This window comes from Pristiophorus japonicus, chromosome 12, assembly GCF_044704955.1.
Source record: "Pristiophorus japonicus isolate sPriJap1 chromosome 12, sPriJap1.hap1, whole genome shotgun sequence".
NCBI classification, from domain to species: domain Eukaryota; kingdom Metazoa; phylum Chordata; class Chondrichthyes; family Pristiophoridae; genus Pristiophorus; species Pristiophorus japonicus.
This window is the reverse complement of record NC_091988.1, coordinates 136041402-136054935: the sequence shown is the minus strand read 5'-3', so window position 1 is coordinate 136054935 and position 13534 is coordinate 136041402. Positions and strand designations below refer to the sequence as shown.

General features: G+C 45.4%; 1 protein-coding gene across 1 annotated transcript in view; it reads left to right on the top strand.

Moving 5' to 3' along the window:
• LOC139276996 (cadherin-22-like) overlaps positions 1-13534 on the top strand; it is a 750218-nt gene that overhangs the window by 670364 nt on the left and 66320 nt on the right. The window contains exon 9 of the mRNA XM_070894995.1: positions 1462-1579. Coding sequence (XP_070751096.1) covers positions 1462-1579 — 118 coding nt within the window. The remainder of the gene's footprint in view (positions 1-1461; positions 1580-13534) is intronic.

The window sequence follows — 13534 nt, the reverse complement described above, 5'->3', positions numbered from 1 at the left end:
TAACACTTCCCTTCACAGAAACTGAGATTTTCTCCACACTGCCCTGTATGTGACCAGGTCTCTCTGGAGCTGATCGCTGTGTCCATATTCAAGATTGGGGGATTCACATCCTCCTACATCTACTGCTGAGTGAACTCTTACAATCCTAACAACCACCAATCTAGCTTAATAAAACCTGCCGAGATCTGGAAAAAAAATAGACACAGAGTGGGCCATGAAGGGATTTCTTCCACCCTCCATAAACTTGAGCTCATCCAAAACTGCGTTGTCTATATCGTAACTCGTACTATGTCCCATTCAACCATCACCCCTGTGCTCGCTGACCTACATTGGCTCCCGGTCCAGCAACACCTCAATTTTAAAATTCTCATCCTTATTTTCGAAACCCTCCATGGGCTCACCCTATCTCTGCAACCTCCTCCAGCCCTACAACCCTCTGAGATCTCTGCGCTCCTCCAATTCTAGCCACTTGCGCATCACGATTTTTAACCCACTCCACCATTGGTGGCGGGGTTTTCAACTGCTGAGGCCCTAAGCTCTGGAATTCCCTCGCTAAACCTCTCCATCTCTCTTCCTCTATCTTACTTTAAGACGTCCCCAAAAAAAAACCTCTTTGACCAAGCTTTTGGACATCTGCCCTAATAGCTTCTCATGTGGCTTGGTGTCAAATTTTACTTGAGAATACTCCTATCAAGTGCCTTGGGATGTTTTACTATGTTAAAGGTGTTATATAAATACAAGCAGTTGTTGCTAATGAAGTTGGAAAAACTTATTGATTTGCCCAAAATAACCACTGCCTTGAATGTGTTGAAAGCGGTGACTTTGTACTTGGTTACTATGGTCACCTCCATTTGCCCAATAGAGGCGGCTGCCCGTGATAAACAGGGATGGTGCAACGGCAGCGACTGCATCGATGAAACCCAATTCTTGTTCGTGCGAACAGAATTCCATTTCAGCATTTGGTCCACTGTCTGGAAGACTATGGGTTGGCTACAAAAGGTTCGCAGGTCACAGTTTGACATAAGAACATAAGAAATAGGAGCAGGAGTCGGCCATTTGGCCCCTCGAACCTGCTCCGCCATTCAATAAGATCATGGCTGATCTAATCTTGGCCTCAATGCCACTTCCCTGCCCGTTCCCTAATCCTTCACTCCCTTATTGTTCAAAAATCTGTCTATTTCCACCTTAAATATATTCAATGACACAGCCTCACAGCTCTCTGGGGTAGAAAATTCCAATGATTCACGGCCCTCTGAGAGAAGAAATTCCTCCTCATTTCCTTTTTAAATGGGCGATCCCTTATTCTGAAACTATGCTCCTTAGTTCTAGATACCCCCAAGAGGGGACACATCCTCTCTGCATCTATCCTGTCAAGCCCCCTCAGAATCTTATACGTTTCAGTAAGATCATCTCTCAGTCTTCTAAACTCCAACTCCAATGACGCTTTGTTCTTCATTGCAGCTGATTCACACGGTCAGTGTGGTGGACAAGGATCAACCGCAGGGCGGCCATCGATTCTACTTCACGCTGGCTCCTGAGGCAGCCGACAGTCGGCATTTCACCCTCTGGGATATCAAAGGTACAGCTTGTTTCCAAACCCACTTCGTGCACGGTAGCGAAGCTGAAAGGTGTAGATGGCTGAAAGAACAACTCATTGTAAACTTTCATTGGTAGCAAAGCACAATGTTGAACCACAAATTCTCACAGCAACATAATCCTAAGGCAAATTGCCTCCACATTACATCCACAGAAGGGATCATTTTAAACCTATCCCAGCATGCCGTCCCTTCACCTGAAAGAGTATAAACATGGGATATTAGGCCAGTATTTTGAAAGTAGTCTCATTTATCTTGATACACAGTTCAGTCATTATTCATATCTGATTTTAAATTCTGGTAAGTCCACCATCAAACATTGAGAAATCAATCATTGCCAAAACTAAACTGTGATTTTGACTGCCAATAGATTATACTATGAGATATAGGCACGCGAACCTTTAACATGTTCATATAAAGTTCCTTGCTCCAGTATTTGAGTCGAGGCATTAACCCATTTTGATTATGAGTGTCCGTATAATTATATTGTACAACACAATTTCAAGGCCCATTTGTTGTACTATAAGTGGTGAGTGACAACGTTGTAAACCAATCATTGTATAATGGACTACCCAGTTTAAATCATCATCATCATAAGCAGTCCCTCGGAATTGAGGAAGACTTGCTTCCACTCTTAAAATAAGTCCTTAGGTGGCTGAACAGTCCAATACGAGAACCACAGTCCCTGTCACAGGTGGGACAGATAATCGTTGAGGGAAAGGGTGGGTGGGACTGGTTTGCCGCACGTTCTTTCTGCTGCCTGCGTTTGATTTCTGCATGCTCTCGGCGATGAGACTCGAGGTGCTCAGCGCCTTCCCAGATGCACTTCCACCACTTAGGGCAGTCTTTGGCCAGAGACTCCCAGGTGTCAGTGGGGATGTTGCACTTTATCAGGGAGGCTTTGAGGGTATCCTTGAAACATTTCCTCTGCCCACCTTTGGCTCGTTTGCCGTGAAGGAGTTCCAAGTAGAGCGCTTGCTTTGGGAGTCTCGTGTCTGGCATGCGAATGAGCTACACACAGTGCCCAGATTGTTTTTGTTAATTCTCCCATTATTACACCTAATTCATTGTTAGTTATTCTGACAGCTTTTACAAGGATCATAAATCTATTTTTTTTAAATCATGGATTCGAATTTTTTTTGGCCAGTTTCTTATTTTCCTTCCTTCCCAGGTTTCCACTGCAGAGTGGAGGGAGCCCGTAGGGTCACTATCCTCTTAATTTCTCTCTTCCCCAGGGGCAGAGATCTGACCTCTGCTCAGTTGTTCCCAACAATGGAGCAAATGAGAGTTGGCACAGATCAATGTTAAAGATGAAAGTGCTTGAGGCAAATAGCAAAGATGTAATTAAGAACAAGCTAGATAAACACACAAGGGAGAAAGGAATAGAAGGATATGTTGATAGGGTGAGATGAAGAGGGGCGGGAGGAGCCTCGTGTGAAGCATAAACAGTGGCATAGACCAGTTGGACCAAATGACCAGTTTATGTGCTGTACATTCTATGTAATATTCAAGGAAAGAGCAATACTTCGAGTTGTCCAACAATGATCAGTTTGTAAAATTGCAGAGTCTTCTGTTGGATGATATCTTTCTTTTCAGTGGTCACTACTGATGTTGTTTTGATGGAACTTTGTATTCTTCTTCTTCTGAGGCAGCCCCCTGGAGTTGAGGATGACTTGCTTCCACACTAAAATGAATTCTAAGATGACTGATGAGACCAATGCGGGATCTACAGTCTCTGTCACAGGTGGGGCGGATGGTGGTTGGAGGGACGGGTGGATGGGGTGCTTGATTTGCCGTGCGCTCCTTCCGCTGTTTGTGCTTGGCTTCCGTGTGCTCCCGGCGAAGAGACTCAAAGTGTTTGGTGCCTTCCCGGATACTCCTCCTCCACTTTGAGTGGTCGTGGGCCAGGGATTCCCAAGAGTCGGCGGGGATGTTACATTTTTTCGAGGAGGCTTTGAGGGTGTCCTTGAAGCATTTTCTCTGCCCTCCTCGGATTCGCTTGCCGTGACGTAGCTTGGAGTAGCGTGCTTGTTTCAGGAGTTTGTATTTGTGCAGGATTAAAGCTATACAGTATCCTTATTTCAGTTGGCACACAGAACGGTGGCAGATGACAACCTTGCTTATCATTCAGTGCATGCATTAACATCTCTCTGACTCTATAAGTGCCAACCATTTGAAAAGGAGGAATTAACAATTAATTAGCTAGCTGTCAGTTTGATACAGAATTGGATCTGACATTGTGCTCCCTATTATTCTGCTGTCAAAATATGCAACGTACCGAGGAAAGGTATCGACGTTGACTTTTCACCTTCCTCTAATGTCAAGAATTATGAAGGTAAATTTCCAACATGCTATGCCTTCAAGAAATTCTGATTGCCCAATATCTGTTTTCCCCATTAAAAGATGGTGGTGGAGAGAGGCATACACTTCACCAGTAGCCCTGTGTCTGCTGTTTGTTTACAACCTTCTGGACATTCTAGCAATGGTGGCTGAGGATTAGCACTATTGATCCTATTAAAAGATGAGCACACGGTCAGCAATATACTGCAGCTTATGCAACTTACTGGCAAAGCAAATTCATCCCCATAATGGCCTCACCACCCCCCCCACCCCTCTATCTCTGTAGCTTTCTCCAGCCCCACAAGTCTTCGAGATCTCTCTTGCGCATCCCCAATTTTAATTGCTCCACCATTGTCAGCCATGCTTTCAGCTGCCTTGGCCATAAGCTCTGGAATTCCCTCCCTCCGCCACTCCACCTCTCTACCTCTCTCTCCTCTTTTAAGATGTTCCTTAAAACCAACCTCTTTGATCAAGCTTTTTGGTCCCCTTCTGTGGCTTGGTGTCAAAAATGTTTTTATTAATATCGCACTTTACATTAAATGCACGATATAAATGTAAGTTGTTGTTAACCTTCTATCTTCCAGGGAATACAAGCCTAGTTTATGTAATCTAACCCTTGGAGCCCCGGTAACATTCTGGTGAATCTGCGTTGCACTCCTTCCAAGGCCAAGATATCTTTTCTAAGGTGCGGGGTCCAGAACTGTACACAGTGCTCTAGGTGTGGTCTAACCATTGCTGTAGCAACACTTCCTTCCCTTTATATTCTAGCCCTCAAGATATAAAAGGTTAACATTCCATTCGCCTGATTATTTTTTGTACCTGACCACCATATTTTAGTTATCTGTGTGCATGGACTCTGAAATCTCTTTGGACCTCCACGGTCCTTTGCTTTTCACTATTTAAAAAATACTCAGATCTATCCTTTTTGGTTCAAAATGGGTGACCTTACACTTAGTTGCATTGAAATTCATCTGCTACAGTTTTGCCCACTCACTGAATCTATCAATGTCTCTTTGTAATGTTATGCTCCCATCTACATTACTTACTACACCATCAATCTTAGTGTCATCAGCAAATTTGAATGTATAGCTTTCTATTTTGTTATCTAAATAAAGTGAATAGTTGAGACTCCAGCACAGATCCTTGTGGGACACCACGAGCCACTTCCTTCCAATGCGAGTACATACCCATTATCTCTACTCTCTGTCTTCTACTGCCGAAACAATCTCCTAACCAGCTCAATAATCTGCCTTCCATTCCATGAGCTTTAATTTTAGCTAAATTCAATTAGGTTTTTTAGACACGACCCACCCTTTACAAATCCATGTTGGCTCTCTCTAATCAGCTCACATTCCTCTGTGTGCTCAGTCAGTCTGTCCTTATAGATTTCAATAACTTCCTCAAAACATATGTTAGACTGACCGGTCTCTCATTTCTTGGTTTCTCTCTCTTTCACACCTTTTTAAATAATGGAGTTACTTTTGCAATTTTCCAACCTAAAAGAGACAATTCCTGAATCGAGAGAGCTTTGGAAGATTATGGTTAAAGCATCTGCAATTTCCTCACCGACTTCCTTTAAAACCCTGGGTGTAAAACCATCAGGTCCTGGGGATGTGTCAGTCTTTAGTGACATTATGTTTTGGATGAGCAAGTCTCCAGTTGTCCTGGTTAACCCTTGCCACTGGACAAAGGCCTAGCTCTGTCAAGCCCGTGTGGTGGCTGATGTGCAACGGTCACCATGCGTTAAAAAAATCCACGTACAGGCATCTTCCACCCCTTCAATTGGAGCTCAGGATTGGAACATCAGATCCTTCATCGAAACATCTGTGAACTCAAGTCATCCTCGTTCGAGGGATCGCCTATGATGATGAAATGTTTTGGAAGGAGCTCAGCAGTTTGCTAAGGTTAGTTAAACTAAATGCTTGACGCCAACCTAACCTCACTCATCACAGTGATACCACACGCGAGCTGCTCATATCGGAGGAAATAGCTTCTCTCTCTTTCTTGTAAATAGTAGAACTAACCCCGACTCCCGAGAACAGAAATATTTTTACTGTATGTTTCCATAGGGATTTGAAGGCCTTGGCTCGCTGCTTAGAAAATGTGAAATTGCAAACAGATTATGCAAGCCTGGCCCAAAGGGAGATAAACGCAGCATCAAACGTATTACTCTGAAGTATTCTGTTTATCAGCAGGGGTGGGGGAGGGTTAGGAAATGAAGAAGAATTCCTCTGTGCATTTATATCACACAACCTGTTAATATGTAAACATAATTATAAAGAACAGTCTTTGATTTTGCTACACAGAGTGTGCAGAAATCTTCCCAGTTGTTCTTTTGATGTTAAGCGTTGAGCGAAACTGTTTTTTTTCCTGATTTCATTAGAGCAAAGATTCACTATTTATACAGGCCCTGAACTTCTGCCAGGTTTTGCCAGCTTTAGCTTTGGTGGACCCTTGACATTGCCATAGGGACAGGAGGAGGCCATTCAGCCTCTTGAGCCAGTTCCGTCATTCAGTTAGATCATGGCTGATCTGCATCTGAACTCCATCTATCCACTTTGGTTCTATAACCCTTAATACCCTTGCCCTACAAAATTCTATCAATCACAGTTTTGAAATGTTCAATTGACCTATCCTCAACAACTTTTTGGAGAAGTTTTCCAGATTACCACTACCCCTTGTGTGAAGGTGCTTCCTGATATCAACCCTGAGCAGTCTAGCTCTAATGTTAAGATTATGCCCCTTTGTTCTAGATCTCTCCCATCAGTGGGAATAGATTCTCTCTAATTTATCAAATCTTTCAACCACCTTACACACCTCAATTAGATTACTCTTTAATCTTCTATTAAATATTGGGAAGACCGAAGCCATTGTTTCTGATCCCCGCCACAAACTCCGTTCCCTCGCCACTGACTCTATCCTTGTTCCCAACTCCTGTCTGAGGCGGAACCACACCATTCGCAACCTAGGTGTCATATTTGACCCTGAAATGAGCTTCCGACCACATATCCGCGGCATAACTGAGCCCGCCTATTTCCACCTTTGTAACATCACCCATCTCCACCCTTGCTTCAGCTCATCCGCTGCTGAAACCCTCATCCATGCCTTTATTACCTCTAGACTTGACTATTCCAATGCAATCCTGGCTGGCCTACCACATTCTACCCTATGTAAACTTGAGGTCACCCCAAACTTGGCAGCTCGTGTCCTAACTCGCGCCAAGTCCCGCTCACCCATCACCCCTGTGCTCACTGACCTACATTAAGCAACGCCTCGATTTCAAAATTCTCATCCTTGTTTTCAAATTCCTCCATGGCCATCGCCCCTCCCTATCTCTGTAATCTCCTCCAGCCCCACAACCTTTGCGATATCTGTGCTCCTGGTTATAATCGCTCAACTATTGCTGGCCGTGCCTTCTGTTACCTGGGTCCTAAGCTCTGGAATTCCCTGCCTAAACATCTCCTTCCTCCTTTAAGACACCACTTAAAACCTACCTCTTTCACCAAGCTTTAGGTTATCTGCCCTAATTTCTCCTTATGTGACTCGGTGTCCGCACTCCTGCTGAGCGAGGCTCATCACCAGATGTTGGGACTCGCCAAGTACACCTTCAACTCCCACTGAGTGATATTTCTTACCTCAGCACAGTGTATGGTTGCCAACTTTGGTTGGACGTATTCCAGGAGGTTGCATCACATGACCTCCCACCTCTAACTGCCCCAACCCCTCGCTTCCACCATTGGTCGCCCAACACGTCCTTCCTCGTGGCGCACTGCCGTCCAATTGGAAAGCCAGCAGACTCTTCATTACCCAATTGGATGATTCCCGACTATTCGACAACCAGCCCCTTTTCCCCCCTCATCTTCAATTATATTTTTAATGCTCTACGATCTGGAATGCACTGTCTGAAAGGGTGGTGGAGGCAGACTCAATCTTATCTTTCAAAAGGGGATTGGATAAGTATCTGAAGGAAAAATAATTGCAGGGCTGTGGGGAAAGGGCAGGGGAGTGTGACTAGCTGAGAGCCGCCATGGGCTCGATGGGGCGAATGGCCTTCTTCCGTGCTGTAACCATTCTGTGATTCTATGATCTTTGTTCTCGCTGGTTGCTCGCTGCAGTTTCCGGGAGATTATCCCTTGATTCCCGGAGACACCGGGACAATCCTGGAGTGTTGGCAACCCGACCACATTGTGGTAACTATTTAAAGAGAGATCACCGGCAACTTTAGGAACAACTCCTTTAAGAAAATGAGCCGGATAGTTGTCAGGTACAAACTACTTCTTAAGTGAAACTTAAATCGGTGAATTTTTGCCCAGTTGAGTCCCTGTTCTTTGTTTCAATTGATGCTTGCAGCAAGATGCGTAGATTGTCAGTTTGAAGCCAGAAGGAACTTTGTCAGCCACTTGAAAGTCATCATCCATCCCCTTGGGGTCTCAAAGCTTCATCCATTCAAATACAAAGTCATAACTTCATCACATCAACTCGAATGATACATAAACCATTCCCTTGGAATCCAGTCAACAGCCAGTAATGGCAAAATCTTTGCATCAAAGGTCAATTGCTCACTGAGATACAGGAATTCAAAGGATAAAAGCCTCTGACAAGCTGCATGCAATGGAAATTCTGCCTACACGAGTCTGACTACGAAACAGTTAAACGTGTTGAATTAACAATGTGTCTCCTGATTTGAGCTGAAATCAGTTGAACTGACCTTTAATTAATTTTTCCTTTCGCAATCCCTTGCATCGGCAGTGAAAAAGACTGAATAAGAACATGTAATTAGTCACAATCCAGCATAATTTGGTTCAAATTATCCACTGTTGCAAATAGCTGGACGTTAAATATTTTACCAGCCCAATTATCAAATCCTACAGTATAGTTTGAAAATAGTTAGCGGTGCTTGGCTCCATGCTGTGGTTTTGCATTAATTCTTTATGCAAATTGCTTATTTATAAAATGCTTCAAAGCCCTTTTGAGAATCTCTGTTTAGTTTCAAAAAACCTCCACCTGGATTGTTCATGTTTACACAACTTCCTTTAGCCGGGACCAATGGACTGTAGGTCCCTCCACAGAGTACTAACAATACCTAACAACTACTTCTCACTGATTTAGTACACACTTCTGCAGGACAACTTCCTCAGCCTTGAATATTACTATCTCATGTCTGTCTTTTGTTTTACGTAGAATTACATAGAGTCTACAGCACAGAAACAGGCCATTAGGCCCAACTGGTCTGTGCTGGCCTCCACTCACCCCTCTTCCTCTAACCCCAACAACATATCCTTCTATTTCTTTCTCCCTCATGTGTTTATCTAGCTCCACTTAGAGGCATCTGTGCTGTTCGTCTTAACTACTCCCTGTGTAGCAAGTTCCACATTCTCACGACCTTCTGGATAAAGAAGTTTCTCCTGAATTCCCTATTAGATTTATTGGTGACTTTTGTTACATATATTTAGCTGCCTCTATTTCTTGCCAGTGCAAACATGTCAAGTATGGAAACAGCGAAATTGGCACGCCATCATATTAATGAAACACTTTATTCCGAGAGTTTGTGAAAGTGACCCCGCTGGACTAGCTTATGAACCAGGGTGGCCATGATTGATGTTGAAATGGCAGAATGATCCCAAATAGCACCAATGAACAGGCCTAAATGAAGCATCTCAACTCTTACTGAATTTCAAATGACTGCTGAAGTCAGGTTCCATTCTTCCCACATCAACTCTTTCTACATTCACTTATTATTGCTTCTTCTCCAATATATCTCATGCTTCTCCAGGTCAGGTTTTGTGAATTCAATAATTCTCAACAAATTGCTCGAACAGTGTTTGTCCAATTGAAATCGCTGACTGGCCACAGGTGTTGTTTCGGCAGCATAGTTTTAGGCACATGCATCAATTTTAGTCGAAAATTACAACAACAACAACAAAAGCTTGTATTTATACAGCGCCTTTAACAGAGTAAAACATCTCAAGGTGCTTCACAGGCATATTATGAGATAAAAGAAAATTGACACCGAGCCGCTTAAGTAGAAATTAGCTCAGGTGACCGAAAACTAGTCAAAGAAGTAGGTTTTGAGGAGCATCTTGAAGGAGGAAAGAGAGTTAGAGAGGCGGAGAGGTTTAGGCAGGGAGTTCCAAAGCTTGGGGCCACCAATGGTTGAGTGATTATAATCAGGGATGCTCAGGAGGGCAGAATTAGAGGAGCGCAGATATCTTGGTGGGGTTGTGGGGCTGGAGGAGATTACAGAGATAGGGAGGGCCGAGGCCATGGAGGGATTTGAAAACAAGGATGAGAATTTTGAAATCGAGGCATTGCTTAGCTGGAAGCCAATGTAGGTGGGCGAGCAGAGGGGTGATGGGTAAGCGGAACTTGGTGCGAGTTAGAAAATTTCCTTACACATAATACAGGTGTATACTTCACACGTGTATATTTACTTAACATACACAATCAAAAAACACTTTCACACACTGCTTTATCGCTTACCATTTTACTGTCAAACGCACAAAAATGTTAACGTTCGCATGGGTACATCACGGGAATAAGTATTGAGATCACATGCCCAACAGCAGTGTCTGGCATTTATTTTTGATTTAATAATCAGAAATGCAATTAGCCACATCTGAATTCCCAGTTAGCCACATGTGGACAATGGCCAACGCATTGGACAACATTGTTCTGGAAGATTTGAACTTCCAAAAGGAATTGTACGAGTCTTGTTATATCTTTAATACTCTTATGAATGATTCCACGAGGTCTAGTATTGTACTTGAGTTGTTGTGACCTTAGTCCCATTTATTGTAACTCCAGAGTGAGGCACAAGCATGGTGTGCAGCCTTTTATACTGGGCCCTGCACACCTATGCAGGTGACCCATAGGTCTCCCACCGCAGTGCCCTCTGGTGGCACATCTTATATGACTATACAGTTAGTATACATGGTCAACATACATGACATCACTTCCCTCCAAGTCTCTAATGCAAACTGACTCGTACACTGACGGTGATCTGGGCTTTGCACTTCCAGGTTGACCATTGGAGGGTCGCTTCTAGTTTGGGTGGGTTGGTAATGAGATTTGTTGCCAGTGGAGGCCCCCGTGGTTTCTGGTTGTGAGTCCATGACTACTCCATTCTCCCCCCACACAGAGATCATGCTAATGGCACGTTACATGCAAGTTGCATTCAAGTTTATCACATGGGTTTTACATTTACATCTTGGAACATTTGTTGGGTGGATTACAGTTGCGTTTCTTTTTGTGTGGTACATTCACATGATCAGTACAGGTACACAAGGACAGTCTAGTCCCAGCACGGCCGGATGAGATCTGGGTCGTCTGGTGGCGGCGCAGCGACCCATGCTAGTGGGTCTGTGGGCGAGGTGAGCTCATTTTGCTCGAGTTGCCGGAGCGCAGGGCTCTTGCCGTTACTCCTAGTGTCGGGCAGGCCCAAAGACAGCTCATGTGTCTGTGACCTCCCTGTCCTTTTCGTTTGCACAGTGTCGCTGCTGCTCTCTGGGAAGCAGTCTGAGCGAGTGAGCGTTTCGTCTAAGCGACGGTGGGGCTGCCTCGTCAGGTCTAGCAGTTCGCGGGGGACTGCTGACTCGCTTTCCTTGAGGGCACCGTTATGAGCACTCTGGTATCCTGGCTGGCCCAGGTAGCGTTTGGAGGAGCCATTGCGGGTGACCCTTTGCTCTTGGGCATTGCCGTGGTTGCGAGTGGGTTTGTGGGCTGCGCCTTTTCCACGCGGGTAGTGGGCGACAGTAGCTGACTGTGAGCGTAGGCGCAGTTTACTGTTTCTGGCCCGTGGTGGTTCATGCCATTGGGTGCCTGCAATGTTAAACCGATCTGAGGCAGGGTATTGCTACCGGTACCTCTGCTCGCCGGGGATTGTTTACTCTGCAGCTTGTCTACTTCTGTCAGCTGTGGGGACACTTTATGATACATCGTTCTGGTCAACATTGGGTAGCCCGCTGGACCTGTATACGACTGTTAGGTGTTCGTCCACTACATTGGCTGATTGCAATTTGCACCCGACATCGCTCAACAACATTTTGCTCATTACAGCTGGACTTTTAGATTGGTAACCAATTTCAAGCAGTTCATTCAAAAATGGCGGGTTGCTGACCTCCTTTAAACTGGCCTTACTACTTTTACCCCAATCATCTTCCTTGCAAGGAACCATGCCTCGTTGCTCCATTAGCGCTGCACCTAGTGGTTTGGACACCATCTTTTCCCTGTCCATGAAGTCGACTGCCGCGATCTTCTTTCCTAGGGATTCTGTCATTGAAGCTGGGAAAATGCGTTCGGATCATCGCCACGCAGTCGTGATGAGCGGTCTGTGCCTTGTGGACTGCGCGGATCTGCTCTCCGGTGCCTGGTCCAACCAAAGGTGTAGGCTTGCTCTGCCTCTGAGCACGGGGGACGTCGAGTGCTGGAGGGATGAAGTCTTCCCAGTTCCAGTGAATCTTCTCCATCCATCTTCTTCCAAGTAGCGTTGGTCCATTACCTGAAACAATCCACAATGGTAAATTGTGCACCGCCATCATGGGATACACTTACATCCGCACTACCAACAACTGATATCAGTTCCTTGGTGTAGGTGTGCAGCTTTACCTGAACCGGGACCAGCTTGGGTCGTTCAGCTTGATCGCTCCATAGCCTCTCAAAGGTTTTCTGGCTCATTACTGACTGACTCGCCCCGTGTCCACTTCCATGAAGACTGGAACGCCATTTATCTCGACTTCCATTATCACTGGAGGACAATCTGTGGTGCAGGTATATTATACTCCATACACTTCGTCCTGGGACTGAGCTGCCTCTCTAGCCATCTCCTCGTAATCCGCGCTGGATTCACAGCCATCTGCTGACTCCTCTTCCATGTGGTGAGTCACAGCTCTTTTGCACATTCGCTGGAGGTGGCCCTTTGTGCTGCAGCCTTTGCACACATAGTCTCTGAACCGACACTGATGAGCCCTGTGATTACCTCCGCAACGCCAGTATGGTGCTACTCGACTTACGTTTGCACCCCTCGGCGGACTCTGAGTTAAAGGACTCTGGGGCCTGTATGCTCTGCCCTGGGCAGATTCAAGTTCAACAATACTGCCTGTGAAAGGCGCCATTCTACTTACAGTACTTGCCGATTTGAATCCTGAGAGTGCGTCATCATTAGTTTGGAGCTGCAGCTTGAGGTCATGAACGCCTGGCTGATGCTGATGGCCTTCTGCAGAGTGATGGTGGTTTTGGCAGACAGTAGCCTGTGAAAAAAGGCCTCATGACCGATGCCAATGACGAAGATGTCCCACAATGCATCAGCGAGGGATGCGCCCAATTCACACGGTCCTGCCAGCCTCCTGAGGTCGCGATTTCCTGGCCCTCGGGGCGGCGGTGTGTATAAAATCGATGCCTGGCCATGAGGATGCTCTTCTTCGGTTTGAGTTGGTCCCGAATTAGCACTTTCAGCTCCTCGTATGACTTGGTCGTTGTTTTCTCTGGTGGAAGCAAGTCCCTGACGAGGCCGTAGACCATGGGCCCACAACTGGTCAACAGGATAGCTCTGCGCTTATCTGCTAGTGTGGCCGGATCATCGCCTACCAGGTTGTTTGCTACAA